This window comes from Lepidochelys kempii, chromosome 1 (genome assembly GCF_965140265.1).
Source record: "Lepidochelys kempii isolate rLepKem1 chromosome 1, rLepKem1.hap2, whole genome shotgun sequence".
Classification (NCBI taxonomy): Eukaryota; Metazoa; Chordata; order Testudines; family Cheloniidae; genus Lepidochelys; species Lepidochelys kempii.
The window spans coordinates 160,600,464-160,625,029 of NC_133256.1; the positions used below are offsets into that span (position 1 = coordinate 160,600,464).

At 43.4% G+C, this 24,566-nt stretch overlaps 1 protein-coding gene across 13 annotated transcripts in view; it reads left to right on the plus strand.

Moving 5' to 3' along the window:
- Positions 1-24,566, plus strand: part of KCNJ6 (potassium inwardly rectifying channel subfamily J member 6) — a 237,211-nt gene that overhangs the window by 206,845 nt on the left and 5,800 nt on the right. For 9 of the 13 annotated variants that reach the window (XR_012160924.1, XR_012160916.1, XR_012160925.1 and 6 more), the window contains 2 exons: positions 19,571-20,139; positions 20,786-22,912. Coding sequence is in view for 1 of the 13 variants with exons in the window: in XM_073360849.1 (XP_073216950.1) it covers positions 19,571-19,896 (326 nt within the window). In the remaining 12 variants the exon portion in view is untranslated. Of the gene's footprint in view, positions 1-19,570; positions 20,153-20,785; positions 22,913-24,566 lie in introns of those variants that run through there. The other 4 variants (XR_012160918.1, XR_012160919.1, XR_012160920.1 and 1 more) reach the window with 4 other exon arrangements.

The window sequence follows — 24,566 nt, forward strand, 5'->3', positions numbered from 1 at the left end:
AGAAGCCAACTACTAGAGGGACAATAAAGCTGACTCTGCACAAAGTGTTCTCAAAGGCTCAAATAAGCAAGCTGGAAAGCATGGGGAAGGATTTCTGGTTCGCTAACATCTGCAGTTATAGGGATTTTAGGTGTCACATGGAAAGAAAAGAAACAACTCAGGCACACAATGTGATTTCGCATAGACAATCCAGGAAGTTTGCATAGACAATCCAGGAAGTTTTTGGAAAGCGTAGGGGACAATTTCCTGGTGCAAGTGCTAGAGGAGCCAACTAGGGGGGGGCGCTTTTCTTGACCTGCTGCTCACAAACCGGGTAGAATTAGTGGGGGAAGCAAAAGTGGATGGGAATCTGGGAGGCAGTGACCATGAGTTGGTTGAGTTCAGGATCCTGACGCAGGGAAGAAAGGTAAGCAGCAGGATACGGACCCTGGACTTCAGGAAAGCAGACTTCGACTCCCTCAGGGAACGGATGGCCAGGATCCCCTGGGGGACTAACTTGAAGGGGAAAGGAGTCCAGGAGAGCTGGCTGTATTTCAAGGAATCCCTGTTGAGGTTACAGGGACAAACCATCCCGATGAGTCGAAAGAATAGTAAATATGGCAGGCGACCAGCTTGGCTTAATGGTGAAATCCTAGCGGATCTTAAACATAAAAAAGAAGCTTACAAGAAGTGGAAGGTTGGACATATGACCAGGGAAGAGTATAAAAATATTGCTCGGGCATGTAGGAATGTTATCAGGAGGGCCAAATCGCACCTGGAGCTGCAGCTAGCAAGAGATGTCAAGAGTAACAAGAAGGGTTTCTTCAGGTATGTTGGCAACAAGAAGAAAGCCAAGGAATGTGTGGGCCCCTTACTGAATGAGGGAGACAACCTAGTGACAGAGGATGTGGAAAAAGCTAATGTACTCAATGCTTTTTTTGCCTCTGTTTTCACTAACAAGGTCAGCTCCCAGACTGCTGCGCTGGGCATCACAAAATGGGGAAGAGATGGCCAGCCCTCTGTGGAGATAGAGGTGGTTAGGGACTATTTAGAAAAGCTGGACGTGCACAAGTCCATGGGGCCGGACGAGTTGCATCCGAGAGTGCTGAAGGAATTGGCGGCTGTGATTGCAGAGCCATTGGCCATTATCTTTGAAAACTCGTGGCGAACTGGGGAAGTCCCGGATGACTGGAAAAAGGCTAATGTAGTGCCAATCTTTAAAAAAGGGAAGAAGGAGGATCCTGGGAACTATAGGCCAGTCAGCCTCACTTCAGTCCCTGGAAAAATCATGGAGCAGGTCCTCAAAGAATCAATCCTGAAGCACTTGCATGAGAGGAAAGTGATCAGGAACAGCCAGCATGGATTCACCAAGGGAAGGTCATGCCTGACTAATCTAATTGCCTTTTATGATATTACTGGTTCTGTGGATGAAGGGAAAGCAGTGGATGTATTGTTTCTTGACTTTAGCAAAGCTTTTGACACGGTCTCCCACAGTATTCTTGTCAGCAAGTTAAGGAAGTATGGGCTGGATGAATGCACTATAAGGTGGGTAGAAAGCTGGCTAGATTGTCGGGCTCAACGGGTAGTGATCAATGGCTCCATATCTAGTTGGCAGCCGGTATCAAGTGGAGTACCCCAAGGGTCGGTCCTGGGGCCGGTTTTATTCAATATCTTCATAAATGATCTGGAGGATGGTGTGGATTGCACTCTCAGCAAATTTGCGGATGATACTAAACTGGGAGGAGTGGTAGATACGCTGGAGGGGAGGGATAGGATACAGAAAGACCTAGACAAATTGGAGGATTGGGCCAAAAGAAATCTGGTGAGGTTCAATAAGGATAAGTGCAGGGTCCTGCACTTAGGATGGAAGAACCCAATGCACAGCTACAGACTAGGGACCGAATGGCTAGGCAGCAGTTCTGCGGAAAAGGACCTAGGGGTGACAGTGGATGAGAAGCTGGATATGAGTCAGCAGTGTGCCCTTGTTGCCAAGAAGGCCAATGGCATTTTGGGATGTATAAGTAGGGGCATAGCGAGCAGATCGAGGGACGTGATCGTTCCCCTCTATTCGACATTGGTGAGGCCTCATCTGGAGTACTGTGTCCAGTTTTGGGCCCCACACTTCAAGAAGGATGTGGATAAATTGGAGAGAGTCCAGCGAAGGGCAACAAAAATGATTAGGGGACTGGAACACATGAGTTATGAGGAGAGGCTGAGGGAGCTGGGATTGTTTAGCCTGCAGAAGAGAAGAATGAGGGGGGATTTGATAGCTGCTTTCAACTACCTGAAAGGGGGTTCCAAAGAGGATGGCTCTAGACTGTTCTCAATGGTAGCAGATGACAGAACGAGGAGTAATGGTCTCAAGTTGCAGTGGGGAAGGTTTAGATTGGATATTAGGAAAAACTTTTTCACTAAGAGGGTGGTGAAACACTGGAATGCGTTACTTAGGGAGGTGGTAGAATCTCCTTCCTTAGAGGTTTTTAAGGTCAGGCTTGACAAAGCCCTGGCTGGGATGATTTAACTGGGAATTGGTCCTGCTTTGAGCAGGGGGTTGGACTAGATGACCTTCTGGGGTCCCTTCCAACCCTGATATTCTATGATTCTATGATTTTCTAGTTGACTAGTCCCTTTAATTTGGAAACAACCTAGCCAAAAAGAAAACCTGACAGATCTAAAAACGTAAGACACACTGTAAATCTTGATACACTTGCAGTTTTCCTCTCCCACACTCAGCCCAAAGCCATAACTGAACCGTCTGGCCCAGCCTCTACCATTAGCCTTCCTCTGTGGACGTGGCTGCAGCAGCAAAATATCTTGCAGAGACTTAATTCAAGTGAAGCAGCAGCAGGAGGCTCAGCTGGAACACTATCCTTTTGCTGCCTGTTCCCTACTGCTCTCAGGAAACTGCAGGCAGATCTACCAGTGGCACCTCAGCATCACTGGAGACAGACCAGTCTGCAGGTCAGAATTAAAGGAGGCCATTTTCTGTAGACTGCACTGTGTACATGCTAAGCTTAATCAAACCTTGAACGCTGGCTGTGAGACAAAGTGCTAACATAATCTACTGAAGCACTGTCCTTGTTTAATGTTCTGACAGAGGGAGCAAAGTCAGTCACACTGTTTCATTTAATCTTTCAGACAGTTTCTAAACACATTTATATATATTGAGAGGCAGGTGGGTAAGGTGCTAAGCCTGGAACTTGGGAGAGGTGGGTTCAATTCCCAGCTCTGCCACAGACTTCCCATGTGATCATGGGCAAGTCACTTAATCTCTCTGTTGCTTACCCTCTCTGTAAGAGGACAAATACATTAAAGATTGTGAGACCTTCTGATTGTATGGTATTGGGAGTCATATAAGTGCAATAACCAAATAATATTGGCTTTAGATACATACATAGTGTCCCAGTGACTTCAAAGTGAGCTCTGTGTGCCTATCTGAACCAAAAAACCAACAACCTTTACATATCACCTTGGCTGGCTCACGCAAAGCTGGACCCCCTGGCACAAATATTGACTGGACTATCCACAGTAACCAAGGCCAAGATTCAAAGCATCAACTCTCTCCATAACATTTTATCTTATGAGTTGGGAAAGGGAAGGCACTAGGGAATGTATCCAAAACGGTGCATTTCTCCCACAGAACTTTTATTACTGGCAACTTTTATTACTCCGCTATTGTTACAACATAGAGCTACAACTGAACTATAAAGACCATTTTAAAACCGCAAAGTAGTAACACAGCAATTAATTTTACTTTATAGGTAGTTGGCCCAGCAATCTACTTCTTATTTAATGTTTGGCTGTGGTTCCATGGTCTCCATGTGTATATAAAATAAAGAGACCAAAATTATCTTATTAACTTTAAGCTAAGGTTGCTCCCTAAAATTAAAACGTATATTGTCATAAATATAAAGGGAAGGGTAACCCCCTTTGAAATCCCTCCTGGCCAGGGGAAAGCTCCTCTCACCTGTAAAGGGTTAAGAAGCTAAAGGTAACCTCGCTGGCACCTGACCAAAATGACCAATGAGGAGACAAGATACTTTCAAAAGTTGGGAGGAGGGAGAGAAACAAAGGGTCTGTGTCTGTCTGTATGCTGCTCTTGCCAGGGACAGAACAGGAATGGAGTCTTAGAACTTTTAGTAAGTAATCTAGCTAGGTATGTGTTAGATTATGATTTCTTTAAATGGCTGAGAAAAGAATTGTGCTGAATAGAATAACTATTTCTGTCTGTGTATCTTTTTTGTAACTTAAGGTTTTGCCTAGAGGGGTTCTCTATGCTTTTGAATCTAATTACCCTGTAAGATATCTACCATCCTGATTTCACAGGGGGGATTTCTTTATTTCTATTTACTTCTATTTTTTTAATTAAAAGTCTTCTTGTAAAAAACTGAATGCTTTTTCATTGTTCTCAGATCCAAGGGTTTGGGTCTGTGGTCACCTATGCAAATTGGTGAGGCTTTTTATCCAACATTTCCCAGGAAAGGGGGGGTGCAAGTGTTGGGAGGATTGTTCATTGTTCTTAAGATCCAAGGGTCTGGGTCTGTAGTCACCTAGGCAAATTGGTGAGGCTTTTTACCAAACCTTGTCCAGGAAGTGGGGTGCAAGGTTTTGGGAAGTATTTTGGGGGGAAGGACGCGTCCAAACAGCTCTTCCCCAGTAACCAGTATTAGTTTGGTGGTGGTAGCGGCCAATCCAAGGACAACGGGTGTAATATTTTGTACCTTGGGGAAGTTTTGACCTAAGCTGGTAAAGATAAGCTTAGGAGGTTTTTCATGCAGGTCCCCACATCTGTACCCTAGAGTTCAGAGTGGGGGAGGAACCTTGACATATATAAAGGAGCATCACAATTAATTAAAAATGCTCACCATGTAAAAGAATGAAACAAACATGAAGGGAAATCTTCAGCAATAAATAAATGTATTATGTTGCACACCGAAAACAATGTTCTATCCATATGTCTTTTTAGGTTCTTGCACTGGTGCGCATCACAGTAGTATTGGAGTGCCTCTAGGGTGACCAGATGTCCTGATTTCATAGGGACAGTCCCAATTTTGGGGTCTTTTTCTTATGTAGGCTCCTATCACCTCGCCCTCCACCCCCGTCCCAATTTTTTACACTTGCTGTCTGGTCACCCTAAGTGCCTCCCACTTTTTAATAATTACAACAATGGTCTCTCTCTCTCTCTCCCCCCTCTTCCTTCCCTGCCAGCAAGAGGCATTGGGGCAGATCCTCAACTGATGTACATTGGCCAGGGCCTTGCAAAAGGGTGTTCAAAAGGTTCCGGTGGAACCTGGCCCATAATGGCCCCCATTTTTTGTGTTTTTTTTTTACTTACTTGTCATGATTTTATTTTGTCGTGGGGCCCTAGCCTTCTCTGTATCTGCTCCCTTCACTTGACCACAATTGCCCTTATTCTCATTCCTGAGCTCTGGCTCATTAGCTTCACCTGGTATAGCTCTGAGTTTCACAGAAATGTTATGACCTTTCAACTGATTTCTCTCAGAGTTTCACAGAGATAGTAATTAGATCTTTCACCCACCCTGCTGTCACTCCAAGCCTAGCAATTCATTCGTGACAAGCTTGGTGAGTGAATTCTGATGGTCAGCCTTGATTTCCACCAGAATACCTACAAACACAAGAGTAGGGCTCAACAGCACAATCTGCAGGAGGCCCATGAAAAAGAAGATCCAAAAAATGTGAATAGGCTACAGAGTTTCTTGAAACTTGCCAAGTTCAGCCTTGTTCCTGGTGAACAGTAGTTTCTGCTACTTGCGCTACTGGGCCTTCCATAGCTAATGAGGATTTTGATTTGGGTTTGTCAGGCCTGTTGGGTGCTGGAGTCTCTGATTCCAGCACAGAGCTTGGCATTGAACTGTTGGGTCCTAGAGTCTCTGATTCCAGGGCACAAAGTTGGTCATTGGTTGCTAGTGCAACTGTTATGAACATGGATACTGAACACAGTTTGATTACTGAAAACGGGGGCAGAATTTTGACACCGACAAGGCAGGTCTGGCTACTTGCCCACAAGTGATGGATCCTATTTGCTGGTTTTTGGTAGAAAACAGTCCCATTATTAATTTAAAATAAGATTTTTCACCTAGTTAATACAAAGGAAGGAAAGTATTAAAATCATGGGTCTTTGTCAAAATTCGTAATGGAGAATTATGCTAGCAATCTTGATTGATGTACAATTCGATTCTTTCCTCCGTTTCGCTTGTTTGCTTTTCCAGCTAAATTCCTCATCTTCCTTTCCAAACCATAAAACTGGGTTCACTGACTTTTTCCATGATAGTGATCAAGTATGCCAAACATGAATGTTCGAAGGAACACACGGAGATGATCATTCACTGGATGGAACTTGTAGAACAGTAGGAAAAGAGTTGCACAATTGACAAAAGTATGCAATACAAGAAACACAAGTGGCGCAATATTTTGCATCATCTCTTGGATGTTTTGCTGGGCTTAGGTGAGAGATGTATGGCTTTGAAAGACTCAGATGAAATTAGACAGGCCTCATAATGATAATTTTTTGGATTTACTTGAAGTGCTTGCAAGATCTGATAGTGTTTTGTGAGATCACATGGAAGCTATTAAGGCTGGTGTCACAAAGGTGACATACTTATCAAATCAAATTCAAAGTGTTCAGTAGGATCACAAGAAAAGTATGGCAGACTATTTTTGACAAAGTTAGGAAAGCTAAATACGTCTCTACTGTGTTTGCTTGCACTCCACACCTGTCCCAAATGCAACAAATGTGTCAGGTGTTAAGGTATGTTGAAAAACAGATAAAAAGTTGTTCAGCGCTTCATAGGTTTCATGGATATCCACACCAAAATAGGAGGTTATTTTAGGGAAGCTGAAGAAAAAACACGATTTAAATATGGCTGATTGCAGGGGTCAAAGCTATTACAATGGAGCATCAAACAAAGGTGTTCAAAATTAAATTCAGCAGGTAAATCAGTATGCATCTTTTGTCCCAGGTGAAGCTCATTCACTGAATCGTGTTAGAGAAGCGGCCACTAGGGCTGTTCCCCAAGCTGTTATATTTTTTCGAATTGTTCAGATATTGTCTAGCCTCTCTTGAACTTCTATTGGTTGTTGGAATGTGCTGAAAACGCATATTAGCCTTAAATTAAAATGCCACAGCAGGACAACATGGGCAGCAGAGGTAGAGGCAATCCAACCACTACAAAATCAGGTTAAAGGTGTCCTTGACACGTTAGAGAAGATCAAGACTGCACACAATCTTACGCCAAAACTTATGTCGAAAGCTGACAGCTTACAAGTGAACAATTCAGAGTTTTCATTTCTAGTTTTGGCTGAGATGTGGTATACTATCCTATCAAACCTTAACGTTGTGAGCCAAAAAATAGCAGAGCCTGGATCTTGGCATTCAAATGGCTCGCAGTTCACTTGGTGGCCTTTGAGATGCTTTACCAGAATGATGGTCTTCTTCTGGATTCATTGCATGTAAGGAAGCTGCTGCATGACAGTCTGAAACATTAGGTATATCCACACAATTCAAAGGCAAATGATCTCAACAGAGAAAATTAATGCCAGGCGAACTTGCAAAGGACAAAAGTTCATCAGATCCTGAAAAAGCTTTTGAATGAGAGGTTGCCAACACCATCTCAGACACAATATTGGATGACAGGATGAATAAGTACAATTGGAGTTGAAGGAAGTTTTGTTTTTCTGGCAAGCAAGAAACTGAAAGTCTCAGCAGTGAAGACCTAATGACAGAGAGAAAAATTAGCAACCAGCTATCCTGAGGATTTAAAACTCTGGAATTTTGAGAATAAGATTGAGCCCTTCACCAATTTTTTGCAAGCAAATCTTCAAGGATAAAAGTGTCCACTGATCTCCTTAGCTACATTCACAAAAGGTCATTAGATGCAAACTTCCCTAACACAGAAACAGCACTTCATATTTTTTGCTGTCTGCCAGTAACCATGGCTGCTAATGAAAGGAGTTTCAGCAAGCTAAAATTAATCAAGACCTATCTAAGAATGTCCATAGGGCAGAAAAGGTTAAGAGATCTGGCAGTTATTTCTACTTGTCAAGGTCCAAATTTCTTGGTCCAAGTATAGTCAAGGTCCAGACTCCAGAGAAAATAATAGTAATAAAATAAGTAAATAAAAATATTTTGGGATCCATTCAAAAGCATCTGGCTGTCCAGATTTGGCCCATGTTCTGCCTATTGACTACCCCTGTTCTATAGAGAACTTGGAAGCAAGGCAGATAGAGTGGGATGAGATAATTAATGAGATTGCTCCAGAGAAGGCTAGAAAAGTCCCTTTGTAAAAGTACGTAGTGGTGATAATGCTGGCGTTTCTGGTTTTGGTTTGGTTTTTTTGTAGCACAGGGGAGGAGGGCCTGGACTGGAGTCTTTGAACCAGGCCTAGAACACCCTTGGCACAGTAATGACCTTGACCTAGCTCCATTGAAGCCAACAGAGCTACGAGAATTTATGCTTGCTTAAGATTAGCCCCAATTAACTCATCTAACAGGGACAAGCTTATATCATAAGTACTACAGCTTCCAAAGGCCGTGAGGCAGATTCTCCCATTTCTGATCAGAGCTCAGACTCACTAAATTGGGGGAGATGTCGGGGAATGGTTGCAACTCCTTGGTCTAAAGTCACCTGGCCCTTTTACATTTTAACTATCATTTTAATTTCAATTAGCTTGAAGTTAATTATTCTGGTTTCTTGATTTCCTCATTTATTAAAAAAATCTGACTAATATGGAGCAAAAAAGATCCCCCCGGGACCCCAGCTCTCACCCACCCTAGAGGGACCCCATCAAAATTGGACAGTAGTCAAAATTTCAAGTCACACTGATTTTTAATGCCATCATGCAACAACTCCATTACTACCAACAAATTACACCACTGCTGAATAAACCATACAATTCCTAGGGCTAGAACTCTGCTCCTTATGTCTCAGAATGCCTCTCCCACCTGAACTAAAGTAGAACTACCAATGGCTGCCAGCAGTAGAAGTAACTTTTTGTTTTAGTCTCTTTAAGCAGTAACCAGCCACTAGAGCAGGGGTGGGCAAACTTTTTGGGCCAAGGGCCACATCTGGGTGGGGAAATTGTATGCAGGGCCAGGGCAGGGGATTGGGGTGCGGTGTGCAGGAAGGGGCTCAGAGCAAGGGATTGGGGCAGGGGAGGGGTGCGGGATGTATGAGGGGACTCAGGGAAGGGGGTTAGGCAGGGATGAGGGGTGCGGACTGCAGGAGGGGGCTCAGGGCAGGGGTGCGGACTGCAGGAGGGAGCTCAGGGCAGGGGGCTCAGGGCAGGGGGTTGGGGTGCATGAGGGTGAAGGAGGGGGTTCATGGCAGGGAGTTGGGGTGCAGGAGGGGTGCAAGGTGCAGGCAGGGGGCTTAGGGCAGGGAGTTGGGGGGTGGGGTGCAGGAGGGGTTCGGGCTCCAGGGTGGCAGCAGCATGCACCAGGGCCAGGGCAGGCTCCCTGCCCCCACACCGCGCCGCTCCGGGAAGCGTCTAGCACCACATCCCTGCGCGGCCCCTGGAGGACAGGGAGGCACAGGGCTCCGCGCCCTGCCCTTCCCACACCTCCAGGGCCCTCCCCTGAAGCTCCCATTGGCCACAGTTCCCTGTTTCTGGCCAATGGGAGCTGCGGGGGGCAGTGCCTGGAGGCAAGGGCAACGCACAGAGCCTTCTGCCCCCCCTCCCCGGGGCCGCAGGAACGTGGTGCCGGCCGCTTCTGAGAACAGCGCAGGGCCTGCGGCACCACGGGGTTGGCAATCCAGCAGACCCGATCCAAAGCCCCGACGGGCCGGATCTGGCCCACGGGCCATAGTTTGCTCACCCCTGCACTAGAGAGCACTCAGAAGTCTGTCTCTCTCACACACAAACACACACACAATAAAAACAATTGTTAATAACTTTGCTTTATTTCAACTTATTTGCTTCAAAAATCACCTACATTCTAGTTCTGACGGTGTTTTAACTAGATAGGGAAAGGGAAGAGACATTAACATTTCATATTTGAGCTGGAAAGAGGACTTTGATATTTCATCATTTGGTTTTATTCCTATTCGTAGCGAACACCAACAACTTTGAAATTTGCCCTAAAAAGGGGGTAGAGCCCTGGCTCTGGGGCAGTCGGCATGGTGGGGCTGCTACAGAGCCATGGACACTGGAAGCCCCATTTTCCCAACTCCAAGGTAGTGTGCCTGGCATACTTCATGAGAGCTGCAGACCTTGGAAGCTCTGGTGTTCCCAGCCCTAGTGCACAGGACATTGGATGTGGGCATGCAAGCTGCCAGGAAACCAAGCAGGGTCCGGGGCTCCTCTGGCACTTCATCAACACATCTCCACAGAATGTTTTGATTTCAACAAATTAGCAAATTCTGACCAAAATATATGTATGTTTCATTGGAATTTTTCTGACCAGCTCTACTAAATAGATCATAATGCATCCTGGCTTGTAAACTTAACTGGGGAGCCATGACCATATAATAATTGTATCTGTATATGAAGGGATACAGATACAGGGCCTGATTGCTGAAGTCACAATTCCATTTGAAGTCAACAGAAGCTACAGATACTCAGCCTCTGAAAAATCGGACCCACAGGTTTTATATATAGCATGATTTTTACTTTACATTTTACATTATAGCTATACCCACATACATACAGCTATATTGATCTGCCAAAATGGGCTAGTGGCTTGTCCATTGGGGTCACTGACGTATAAATACCCACCCACACAGTAACAAAACAATGTGGGTTAGGGGACATTCCTTTGGCAGTTAAAGATCTCTGGGTTTTTTTATATTGCAAAGTAGCTACTTTCAAAAGGTAGGTTGATACCCAGACTAATTGTTAACCATGTGGTCCCAGATGAGAGGCTTTGAGGTAGAGGCGATTCCCAGGTGTAAACTTAGGGTGAAAGAGAAAATGTGAAGTAATTTAGCATTATGAGACCCTAGGGAAATGCAGAGGCCCAAGGCAGCTCTCTCTCTCTATAGAGGGGTCTGTAAAAAGGGCGTTGTGTCCCTTCAAGGATGCAGGACCCATGCACATTTCATAAAGAAATCAATTACATTAAGAAAGTACCCTGATTCCGGGTCACCAATTTCTGCTTCCAAGAAGCCAACCTGGAGAGCCTCAGAATCTGCTCTTGCTTGACAAAGGGGTAATAATATTAAACACACACAGGCTATATAATAGCACGGCAGTGTGATAGAGGAAAAGTTGATTCAAAATATATAGTTACTTTGCAGAACGGAGGACATGATTTATAAGCCATGTTACTTTGATGAATGTTACAAATAATAAAACCCTAAAGTGCTAACCATATGTCTATCATGTTTAAGTATGTACAAGTTACTTCCTACTGGGCACAAACTCATGTCTCATTTGATAATAAGACTGGTGTTTATTGAAAAGCTTTATAAAAACGTTTTCACTTGGCTTGGTTTGGGAGGTAGTACATTGCCGAACTATTATAGTTCGGCGATCTGCCTTTATATTTGAGTGCACAGAGAACTCGCCATTAACTGGAATGACAACTGGGAGTGCTTTCTAAGCCCTCAATCCACATGCATAAATCCCCTTAGTGTTTGCGAATCAAGAGTAGCATATGGCCCACAAAGATGTAGATTATATTATCACAGCAGCCTGTCTCAGACAACTTTTCAAAATAATTTCCTAACAGCTTACACCAGCTCTTCTGTATTGTGATTGCTAGTTTGCTGATGAATGTCATGCTTCTGTGAATGTCACATTCCTTTTAGCTAGTTCAGATCCTGGTGTCTGTGGCAAAAGATGGCACTTGCATTAAGACAGATTTCAGAGTAGCAGCCGTGTTAGCCTGTATCCACAAAAAGAAAAGGAGTACTTGTGGCACCTTAGAGACTAACCAATTTATTTAGCTCACAAAAGCTTATGCTCAAATAAATTTGTTAGTCTCTAAGGTGCCACAAGCACTCCTTTTCTACTTGCATTAAGAATGACCATAATGAAAGAGCAGGGGGAAATGGAGAGTACTTGAAATGCAATAGTATTTCTTCAGTGTATTTTAGAGGAAATATTACTTACTTTGTATGAGCTGTGGCAGAGCTCTGGCTTTGCCTAGGAGGGTCCTGCACTTCTAGGCAGTTCGGGTTTGCCTCAGAGGTTTGCTGTGACCCTCATTGTAGCCTCTGTCCCCTCCTAGAGGCAAGGGTTACAGCTTACTGAGCCACCTTCATCACTGGCCAGTCAATGGGTTTGGTGTAAGAGCCCTCGTTAGTCTCTGTCTTCCTACTCAGGGAGCGTTTTTGTAGAGGTGTGCGGTGGGTTGGGGGGAACCCGATCCTGCCCTCTTCACTGGGTTCCAGCCCAAGGACCCTAATAGCACTGGCAACAGGTAGTTTTCCTATACTACCGCAGCTATAGCTCTTCCCTGGGCTACTTCCCCAAACAGAGCCTCCTAGCACCCTCCTTGTTACCTGACCATGCTTGTCCTCCCAGCTCTTTCACTGCGCACCTTCTGTCTCCCAATCTTCCCACACCACACCTTCTTACTCCCAGCTCCTACCAGCCAGCCTCTCTGAAGGAGCTTCTTTTTAAACTACTCCCAGGCGGTTCTAAATGGGCTTCAGGTGATCTGACTTGCCTGTTTCCCTTAATTGCTTTTAATCAGTTCTTAATTGGTTCCAGATGTCTTATGGAGTCTGCCTGACTTAATTGCTTCTAGCACCTTCTTGACTGCTCTGGGGCAGCCCCTGCCCTGGTCACTCAGGGAACAGAAAACTATTCGTCCAGTGTCCAGTATATTTTCCTTCAACCAGACTCCTGCACCCAACTGGTCTGGGTCTGTCACAGAGCATACAGGGGTTTTCCATTGGGCAAATTTCAATGAAGAACGCAAATGAGATGCTGAAGGAGCAAATGAGCACAGTACAAAAAGGAAAGCAAATTACCCAAGGAGTGATGACATTAATCTCCCTAACAGGATAACACAACACAGTCTCAGCAACATCATCAGATATTCTGTGTTGACAAAGTGTGTCATGTGTTGTGTGTTTCTGACAAAAGTATGAGGCTGCAATTAAAATTTTGTGGTATACTGTGAGGACGATTAACATGTAGTGAATAGTGTGTTTCTTTATCGGTCTGAAGCAGCAGCATGTTCCCTTTGAAGATGTGGAGTTTATCAAAGGCTATAGGACAGTGCTATGGGGGCATTAAGGTACAGTTCAAAGGTCTGCCATTCCCTGATTCTAAGAGTCTGTGTAGTGAGGGATTTTAACCAACTTTATTAACAAAAACTCTTTTGAGAGGTATGTAATTTCCTGGGTTCTTAACATGGCAAGTGCAGGAGGGATTCAGGGAAGAGCGCTGTCCCTATGCCACGTATGCTCCACTGAGCCAGCCACGGCTCTTCAGAGCAAAGGAGCCTTTGTTCATGGTGCTGTGCCTCTAAAATAAATGGGACTACTATAGAGCATTACAAACATTAATTAAAAGTCTCTGTACCCCTGTGGGGCGGATCAGGATTCTCTCCATTTTAGGCCCAGAGAGGTGAAGTGACCTGTCCAAGACAGCAATAGTTGCATGTGTTTCATAAATTGCAATGAGCAGATAACAAAAGTGAGCGTGTCTGTAGCTGACATGGCAAGCGTTTCCTCGTTGCTGTTCTGGGACACTTCCTTCAAGAAGAGGTCTGTGTGCAAAATTGCATTCATACATGTTGCCTTGCATTTTTGGCCGAGTACAAATAGGCCTTTACCCTTTGAAAATTTGCCCTCAAATGGCCACATTTGATGGAGGACGTGGGCCTCCATATTATTCCAGACATATCACTGGATGGCCGAGACGACAGCACTACGAAGCGAAGGGAAAATAATGGTACAAGCAGAGGAGAATGACTACATCAGCTGCAGGTTCCACAACAGCTCCACCCCCATCCTTATGATGGACAAAATGCAAAAATCCTCCAAACATCACAACTATTTTCCCTTCGTTGCTTCCCTATAGAAGAAAATTCCCTCCCCTTATAGAAAATGGTCATCTCACCCAAGAGAGAAGGAGAAGCAGAAAAATCCGGATGTGGACAGAGAACTAGAGACGGGGAAGAACTGTATGGATTGAGGGTACAGGTCTAGAGCCAGGGACTGTGGGGGACCTGAATTTCTCATGCACCCTCGTCACCGCCAGGGGAGATAGGTGAAGCAGCATCTCGCTAAACCCGAAAAGTCAGGCCCCACATGAAGTTCTGTTGGAGCACCCAAGGCCTGCAGTTAGCTGATTGGCTCACACCTACTACTTAAGCCTAGAAATGACCCAGGTGGGCTGTCTGAGCAATGCACAGACTTCCTGCTGCTGCCGCTGCCACATCAGACCATACTCTTGGCTGCCTCCTACAATCCTGATCCAGCCCTGTTCCAGATTCCTGCTCCTCACTCCTAGCTCCTACCTTGCTCCTTCTCCATGCCAACTCCTTGCCTCTCTCCGGTTCCTGCTCTTTTGCCTTGCTCCTGACCATCAGCTACCAATCCTGACTCCGAATCTCTGGCTCAACCCTTCACCCTGGCACTTGGTATCGGACACCAGCTCTGACTTCTGATTCTGGCTCAACCCTGGGCTCTGGCATTCATATTTAATCCTGACTTCAGTCCTCAGCATCGATTCCTGGCCCTGAGTCTGACTTAACCCCTTGATTCCGGTATTTGGCAGTTGACTCTGGCTCTGACCCACTCTTCCGTTCCCCAACCTGTATGCCTGCTCTGCCCACTAGACCTGACACCTTCTCTGCCCATTAGGCCAGACTGCCTATGTTCCAGTTCCTACCAAGAATACACAGATGGTCTCTAACTCCTGATGGAGGTTTTTCTTCCCCTCAGTTCTTCAGATCCAGTTGCAACTGCTTGAATCACAGAATCATAGATGTGTAGAACTGGAAGGGACCTCAAGAGGTCATCTAGTCCAGTCCCCTGCACTCAAGGCAGGACTACATAATAACTAGACCATCCCTGACAGGTGTTTGCCTAACCTGTTAGTAAAAACCTCCAATGACAAACATTCTACAACCTCCCTAGGCAATTTGTTCTAGTGCTTAACTACCCTGATAGTTAGGAAGTTTTTCCGAATGTTCAACCTAAACCTCCCTTGCTGTAATTTAAGCCTATTGCTTCTTCTCCTATTCTCAGAGGTTAAGGAGAACAATTTTTCACCTCCCCCATTGTAACAACTTTTTATGTACTTGAAAACTGTTATCATGTCCCCCCTCACTCTTCTCTTCTCCAGACTAAACAAACTCAATTTTTACAATCTTCCCTCATAGAGCATGTTTTCTAGACCTTTAATTATTTTTGTTGCTCTCCCCTGGACTTTCTCCCATTTGTCCACATCTTTCCTGAAATGTGGCACCCAGAACTGAACATAATACTCCAGCTGAGGCCTAATCAGAGAGGAGTAGAGTAGAAAAATTACTTCTCGTGTCTTACTTACAACACTCCTGCTAAAAGATCCCAGAATGACATTTGCTGTACATGAGAAGATTGCTATGCTTTTAACCCATATCCATAGACACCTAATGTGAGTGGACACATCGGGCCAACTACGGGCAGGTCTACGCTACCGCTTAAGTTGATCTAACTTACGTTGCTCAGAGGTGTGAAAATGCACACGCACACACACACACACACACACACACAAAATGCAAGTTTCACGCTGTCCACACCGGCACTTCTCGCCGAGGTGGAGTAATCATTCCAATGGAAGAGCTCTCTCCTGTCAGCACAGCGCATCTTCACCAGACACGCTACAGGGGCACAGCTGCACCACTGCACTTGCACTAATGTAGCACTGTAGTGTAGACTTGCCCTAAGATGAAAACATGGGAAAGAGGGTGCATTCAAGAGGAAGTCTGAGAACGATAATGTGGCTCACTAAGCAATGGTCTCAGACAGAAGATGACACCTGGAAAATTATCATGGACCAGATCAGTTAAATATGCTGTATACCCCAAGGAAAGCAGGAATAACTCTCCTCATATGGCCATCCTGCAATCAAGTCCACTTTTGTTCCACAGGCTTTTATGAGCAGAAAACTTTAATAATTCAACTCTACATTTTCCCATTAATGTTTTCTGTAGATAGCTGCAATTTTTGGTTCTTCACTTATGCAATTGTGTTTGTTCGTTTTATTTCATTTCCTTATTATATTAGTTCTTGGTTATCTTTACAATTCGGCGGTCACTCCACAATGTGTAAACAGAACAACAAAATTACTCATCACAGATTCATCTGATCTGCGTGGCTGATGAAGCCAAGTGCACATGCTTTCCCCTTCTTGTTTCTGTATCCTATCTCGAATAAAAAGAATCTGCTAGTCTCCATACATTTTCCTAGACATAACTTTCATTTATATTGCACCCTTCACACCAAAGAGCTCTTAAACATTTTGCAAACCACATACAGGAATTGCCCACCACTGAAAAGCACAGCTGTCATTGGGGCAGACCCTGGTAGCAACATACACTGAAAGCAGTTTAGGGTCGGAAAGTGCAGAGCATCATTTCCAGCTGAAACTTGTGTTGCTATCAGTGTAAAAACCAAGGCTTCACCCATTCAGAGCCTAATGGAAATCAATGAGGCTCTATGTAGGCATTGGGGATCTGCCTCTGCAGAGCTCACTGCAGGATCAGGGCCCAAGATGGTAATGTTGTGAAGCAGAAGGAGTAGTGGCATAATCTGGCTGCCTCACTTGCTATCTCATGATTTGAAACAAATGTCAGTAAACAGTCAAATATCATAGTTTAAACTCACAACTACCAATAGAGATCAGTTTAGATACATGAAATGCTACAGGGGAGGGTGGTTATATGTCCCATTTTGGCTGAGACTGTCCCTTTTTTAAGCCCTGTCCTGGCCACCCTGACTTTTTTTTTTTTTTTTTTTTTTGCAAAAGTGGGCATTTGTCCCGTTTGCTCTTACCAGTTGTCAAAAAAGTGGGGGTGCAGTGCTGAGAAACATGGGTGGGGGAGTGGTGATGCCAGCCCAGCACAGGGAGGGGGGGCAGGGCTGGAGCAACCAGCAACAGCCTTGTGGGAGGCGGGAGGCTGGGCTTGGGCAAGTGTCTCGGGCCAGCCCCGTGCGGTGTCCCATTTTCCCTTTGGAAAATTTGGTCACCCTACTACAGGGCCACGTATTCAAAGTTGCGTAGACCACAAAAATGCATGTGGTTGCTCGAAAAAAACCTCAGATTTGCATATTGAAAGGGGGCATCTGCATGTATAACTACTCCATTTTTTTCCATAATGGCCGCTTTCTTTTAAGCAGTTTCTTGTAAGTGTTTGCAGACACTTTTGTGGATTAATTTCCCCCCCGCCTTTAAAACTTAACTAAGAATCTCCCATGGTTCATATTCCTGGAGGACTAGAAACATAGTCCAGAAACTCAAGAGATCGAGTTTCAAATTGCAGGAACAGAAGTGAAAAGTAGCAGATAAACCCTAAAGAATATCAGTTTATCAGTTTCCCTGCTCATTGATCCTGTCTCTGGTTTTCAGATCTTCACTCCCTATGAAGGTCCCAGGCAACCTGGATGAAGCAACCTCATTTTCATCCCACCCCATGACCAAAACAAAACCCAAATCTTTCTTTCTTTCTTTCTTTCTTTCCCTCACTTGGCTGAACAGGGGAGGTTTGTGTTTCACTCACTGGGTAACAGAAAAATTGAAGATGACACATCTCCACACTTTGCCTTTCGTTTCACTGAGAAGTCTTCATGAAGTGTGAACGGATGAATGATGGGGACTCTCCAAATATCTGGAGGTTCAGTTCAAATGAGCAGTCAAATGGTTTGATGCAAAATTATCAAAAAGTAGATGACCCGCTTTAGACTGAAATTGCAGAAGAAATCTCCCTAGAACAGGATATCTTGTAAGACTTCTAGGGTCCCTCTTCTTGTTGTTGGGTAGCAAACCGTGAAACCAACCTCTCGTGTGATATTTCAGCACCTCTGGTGCTACTCCTAGCTGGGAAAAAAGAGAAGGGTAACAGAGGTACAGCAGTCATCATGCAAACAGTTACCCACAGTTACCCCCCCTGCAGCAGCAGAAATGCTGCAGCTACTTGCAATTCTAAATACAGGGAATGCTGCAGAAGTACCACCGTGTGGCAAGGGTCAGTAAACGTCTTTTTACTGGCAAACAAGATCAGCGAAATAAAAAGTAATGTTATAGTACAGAGGTCAACTCAATGTTTTCAGAGCTCCACAATGATTCTGCTTGAGCTTGGAGAGAAGGCTCAAAGGGGGTAGGGGCAACATTATTTTGTCTAAGGCAATGTGGACATCCCTGGAAAGAATAATACCCAGCCACGAGCTTATGTACGTCCTGAAACTCCCTGAGTGACTTGACTGGCAGGAGCAGCTGCAGAGGTGCAATGTGAGATCCTAAAGATTGCGTTTTATTATCTCCAAACTCAACATTCTTTTTTTTATTGCCTATGATTATCTCCTATATAGTTTCACTTTTCATTCTTCAGTTACATGATCTTGCTATTCATTATGTTTTCTTGCCATATTATATTAGTTGTGTGACCACTGTTATTCAAAAATTGTGCAATGTGGAAATAATTTAAGGGAAACTGCTATATCCTGGCCTCATAATCCCACTTTTTTGGGAAAATGTTTTTATAACCTTCAATCCCCCATTCCTTACACTTTTTCCTGTCCCTTACCACAACCAGTATGTCCCTTTCCCATAATCCTTTATTACAATGCCTTCCTCTGGTCAGTTTGGTTTGAGGTAGGTTCTCCTGAGAAAATCTCTACACTGTGGACGGACGTTTCCTCATCTAGAGGACATGCAGAACTATAGTATGAACTTGGTTTGGCTGCTTTCCCCAAGCTTCCTTAACAACATCCATAGGATTCCTTAGGGTTGATGCCCCTTCGAGCATTCCAAAGGGCAAAAGTCCCAGTGGAAGCCGTATTGTGAAGAAAAGTTAAGGCAGAAGTTTATCCCAATCCTTTCCATCCAATGCCACAAATTTTCACAACATACGCTTGAGAGATTTGCTAAAATTTCGGAGTAGACTGTCAGTTTGAGGTTCAGAGTGACTTAACTTTAAGGGTGTCCCAAACCTTTGGGCAAGACAAAGTTGGTCCCTGTGTCAGACTCTCAGTGGACAGCTCAACTGGAGTAAAGGTTTTTGTATTAGTTCTTCAGCTAATCTAGGCAGAGTTAATTACACAAGTCCTCCATCAGGGAACAGAATAAACATGATTACTAGTCTCAGCAATTTGACTGTGACTCATCTGCAGCCTGAGAATTATTTGCTGATGAAATTCAAGACTACTTCCAACTAAACAAATAAATGTGAGAATTTTGTGGACCATACCCACAAAAAATAAAGGTAAAGTTTGTCAAATGACACATGGCGAATTTTTGCTTAGTTTTAATTGTCAAGGGGCAGTGAACTTGTGACTTGTCTGGCATATCACTTCTATCATGCAGTACTAAATACAAACCACTCGGCTATGTAAAACTACAACAACAAGAATCATTTTGGGGCACTCGGTCCGTATTACAATTTTCTCTCTCTCTCTCTCTCTCTCTCTTTACAGGAATGACATGCCAAGCTCGAAGTTCTTATGTAACCAGTGAGATCCTGTGGGGTCATCGTTTTACACCTGTCCTCACGCTGGAGGATGGATTTTATGAAGTTGACTACAACAGCTTTCATGAAACATACGAGACCAACACACCGTCTTACAGTGCCAAAGAACTGGCAGAGATGGCCAGCCGAGCAGAACTGCCCCTGACTTGGTCTGTGTCCAGCAAATTAAACCAGCACACTGACCTGGAAACTGAAGAGAGGGGAAAGAACCACGAAGACCAAACCGAAAGGAATGGTGACGTGGCAAATTTAGAGAATGAATCCAAAGTTTGAACCAGCAGAGGTTCACCACACAACCTCTTTTCTTTTTGATCCTTCCCTTTTTTATTATTATGACAAGAAAAGAAATATTTAAGGTTTGACATGTCTACCTGCCCAAACAAATCAAGTGATTCCTAAAATAAGCAAAGACGTGAGTTAAAGCTGCAATATCCCTTATATACAATGAAATCTCTGATCACTGCCCTTCCAATAATTGCATATTTCCTCTGGATAAATACAAGTTCACCACCACAGGTGTGTTTAAAAAGGAACCAAAAAAGGGGGGGGGGCAGGGGGAAAAACTCATTATCTGGGGTAATAAAAGGAAAAAGACTGATTAATGTTTGTTAATGCTATGGGCCTTGGCTCTAATTTTTATATATTTGAAGACAGTTTCATAAACAGGATGTGATGCCTCCAATGAAAATGGGCATTGCAGCTTTAAGACTGAGGTGAGCAGAAAGAGCTGCAGCTCAACAGGATACTGTACATATGCCTTATGTAATTACTTGCTCTTTAAATTTCGTAATAAACCCAGCATGTACAAAAGTACTGTAGTAAAGAACTTCTAAATAATGTACAGAGATGTGTAATTAATGTAGGTTTCGATACATAAGTCTAGAAATATTGGGATGCAAAAAATTGAATCGGCATTTCTGGTTTAATCTTTGGAGTATGTTAGTTTCTTCCCTATATATCTGGCCCTTTTCGTGCCCAACATTTTCTTCAGTGTACCAGACCGGCAGCTAGTTAGAAGCCCTCACTGTCTCCCTAACAAATCATTTTACGGATTCTCAAAAGCCATAGAAGTCTGGGGGAGGGCAGGGTGGAGAAATTGAAACATTACTGAGATACTGTGAAACTGTTTACAAAAATGATTCTATCTTTTGTAATATTACAGGGTAAACCATTCCTGGCTATTTTTGGCAGTTCAGCCTGAATTAGACTGTGGCAGACTCTTGGAAAACACAAGCATCTCCGGTATGCTGCTAATACAAAGAGCATGTTCATGTTGGGCTAGGACCCTGTAAGTGCACTACCGTAGGAAACTATTCTTTTTTTCCCCAAACCATTGGATTAAAACTATGTAGTTTTCTATGTAAACAGCATAAGCCATTAAAAATTCTGAATGTTATTCATAGGTAAGTAGGGAACACTTTTAACTACTTGGTCTGGGAAGACATAATTGAATTTCATCTAAAGTTGTCGTCAATGAGATTCATTCATTAACATCATTAGCACTTTGTTGGTCCTGAAAATTCCCAACAGGCTTTCTGGCCCTAGGTAATTTTCGTCAGGGTTTCTCATATAAAAGCCCACTCCTAACATCTCTATTCAAATGAGTAGACCCTCCCACCTTTACTCATATTGGGCCAAATCCTCAGCTGATTTGAATAATTTTGATTTGATGCAACAGAACTATGATGATTTGCATGATTTACACCAGCTGAGGATCTTGCGCATAGAGTAGTACCTAACTTCTCAAAAGCACTCAGTGTGAGGTGACTCACAGTGTATGGTATTACTCAATGTAAGGATTGTTGCATCAGGCCCAGTATGCATAAAATAGTATTAATTCAAGTAAAAGACTCCCATAGACTTCAACGGGCTTTGGCTCTGGCCCATAAAGAGTACCATTTCCCTCAGTCAGGAGAAAAACAAACTGCAGCCTTAATTTTCTTTTGGTACCTGCCTAGTCTGGAAAGGAAAAATACACTGAAAAGAATTTAAAGGGGTTTTTTTGTACAGAAGCTTTTAAATTCAAATAGAAGGAAAAAACCTCAGGAGAAACCTAGTGGGCAGGTGGAAATTTTGCACTGTGATATATCCTTCACATTAATTTCACATCTATACACTGTATTTACTGCAACACAATTGCCCATCCTTAATTTTCATTGAGTCGTTAAGAGTTGATTTGGCCCCTACAGCTAAGATGGTCTCCAGGCAGAGGTTTTGCACACCTGGATCACACCAATCAAAACAGCTAAGTCTCATGTTTGCTTTATTTTTGAAAATTTTCCTGAACAGGTTTTCACAAAGAAGTTACTCATACAATTCCACAATTTAAGCAATTGTTCAAAAGATATATTTTCATCCCCTCCACTAGGATGACTGATTTCATCAGGTAGTTACAGATTGCTGCTTATTTTCATTTAGTTTGGCGAAAACTGGTTTTGCTACAGACTCTTTTAAAATACAATGGTACCCTTTGTTTACTGACACGGTGTCAGAACCTGCTCAGTACTATGGTTTATACAGCACACCCTGTTTTTTAGGCTGTTCTTGAGAGCCAAGGAATTCACACAGTAGAGCAGGGTGTATGTGTGCCTCTTAAGGTGTTTTAAAGGAGGAGTCACTCTGAAATTTCATTGGAGAACACTAGTCGCACATCAGAGATAGTCTTCTAAGGGAGAGCCCCGTAGCAAAGATACTTGCTAAAAGTAATGAAGCACCACCTGCGGGGGTGGAGGGGGCTTGGTCTGTGTGTGTCAGCCTGTAGTCCTAGAGCAGAGTACATGAGTTTAAAGCAGAGAACTCCTCATAGGATTAATCTGCTTTTTGCTCTTGTGATTTACTGGGCCCGTCTATAATCCATCGCTGCAGTTTAAGAAGAGCTTCTCGTGTTCAATAAAACAGCGGCTTTTAAACCTTTTTGTGCCCTTTAGTACAAAAAAATAGACTTTATGCTATTAGGGCATGTGCATGGGTAAGTTATATTTTTGTGACTAGGGCACTTAAAGCATAAGGTCTCTCTCTGTCTCTGGTTGTCTTTGCTATTAATGTGGTATGAAATGTAAAGTTTACAAAAACTCTCATTTTTGTAATGTAAGCTTAAAAACAAAAAGTCTCCAAGGGTTTCAACTGGAAAGCTTCACAGAAACTTTGTACTATAATGTCCCTATCAAACACCTCTATTTTTCTACAATGATTGATTAAGCAGTTTAACAATGTATTTTGTGTCAACAACTTCAACTGAACTGTTAAAAACAATTAAGAATTGAATGCTGTTAATTAACAATGGATTTTCAAAGCTGACCGTACTGAGTGGTGTTTTTCATTACTACGGTATATACATTTACCTGATAATTTTGACTCATGCTCTTATTAAAACAATATATTTGGAAATGCCAATGCCCAGTAATATTGTTGGCAAATCAAATTTAAGGAACATAAATAATGTGACATTTTTATGTGAGTAGCTAGCTACATAAGCAACCAAAATCCATCCAAAGCTCCTATTTCTCTGTATTTCACTAATACACTAAGGTATCTTTTTCTTAAAATCTATTGTGAAATTGATGAGATAGTGACAATATTCAAAGATATATGCAATATTTCAGCAACTTTTCATACTGCTAGATTCTGCCTACTTAGGTAGCCAGAGTACACGAGAGTACTCTAGCTTAGGTACACTGGAGCAGTTTCTTTGTATAGACCTCTTCCAGATGACTATAGTGCAACTCTCAGTCTTTTTTCTGTATAGCAGGGGTTTCTGGTTCATGTTCATTTTTCTGCACCCACATTTTCTGGGTCAGATCATCAGCTGGTGTAAATTGGCATAGGTGTACTGACTTTAATGGAGCTACATGAATTTATACCACCTGAGGACCTGACCCTCCATGTTTATTTTAAGGCAAGTTCTGGTGTATTATTTTAGGAATAAAAATGGTATTCCTTAAATTACAACAAAGCTGGCCACTCTGGGAGTTGAACTTCTAGGCCCTGATCCTGCAAACACTTAAACACGTGAGTAACGTTATGCACATGAGCAATCCCTCTGAAATCAATTTGTGTGAGCAAAGTTACACACAGGTGTAAGAGTTTGCAGGTTCAAAGGCATAGTGAGACTGGTAGGTCTGTTAGGATCACAGATTCCATCTGCAAACAATTTTCAACAATGCACAAATTTACGATTTGGGGTATTTTTGGTGTACGTTTCATCAAAATCTATTTTGAAATTTTTTGCTGAGTGGCATTTAAATTTGAAAGTGGAAACCCTATTTATAACTTTAAAAAGAAATTTCCATATGTATGAAGTGACTTTCTGATCACATGACAATGATTTTAGTCACCCTTTCTGTTTCCCACTAGGAGAAAGTATATACCATTTTCTTTTAATAACACTGGAAAGGCACGAGCAGGAGGTGGCCCTAGATCTTAGAGTCTTAATTCAGACTTGCTCCAAATAGCCTTGTTGTATTCAAGAGGCTGAGATGTAACAACCCTTATTTTGTATCTAGTGGGGATTTCTAAATAAGATACAATGGAAAAATGTATTTCAGCATTTTCTTTTCTCAATACATCTTTGCTTTCCGGCAGTTTTGAAGATGGTTTGTCTTCTGAAATTCTGATACTATGTGACATCATTCTGATAACACGATGCAAATCATATACAATAGAAGAAAATACAGCTGGACTCTCACTATGAGCAGGGGCGGATTAGGGTTTTGGGGGGCCCCTGGGATTCCCCCCTGCACACACACCCCTATCACAGTGCTCCTGCCAGGGAAATGGTTCGGGGCACAGGGGCTTGCCCCATTCCACACGCTTGGCACTCCTGCTGGGGAGTGGGGTCAGGGGCTTTCCCCATTCTGCCTGGCATTCCAGCTGAGGAGTGGCATCAGCGCACAGGGGCTTGCCCCGTTTTGCCCACCCACCTGCCCCCCGTGCAGGGTGGGCAG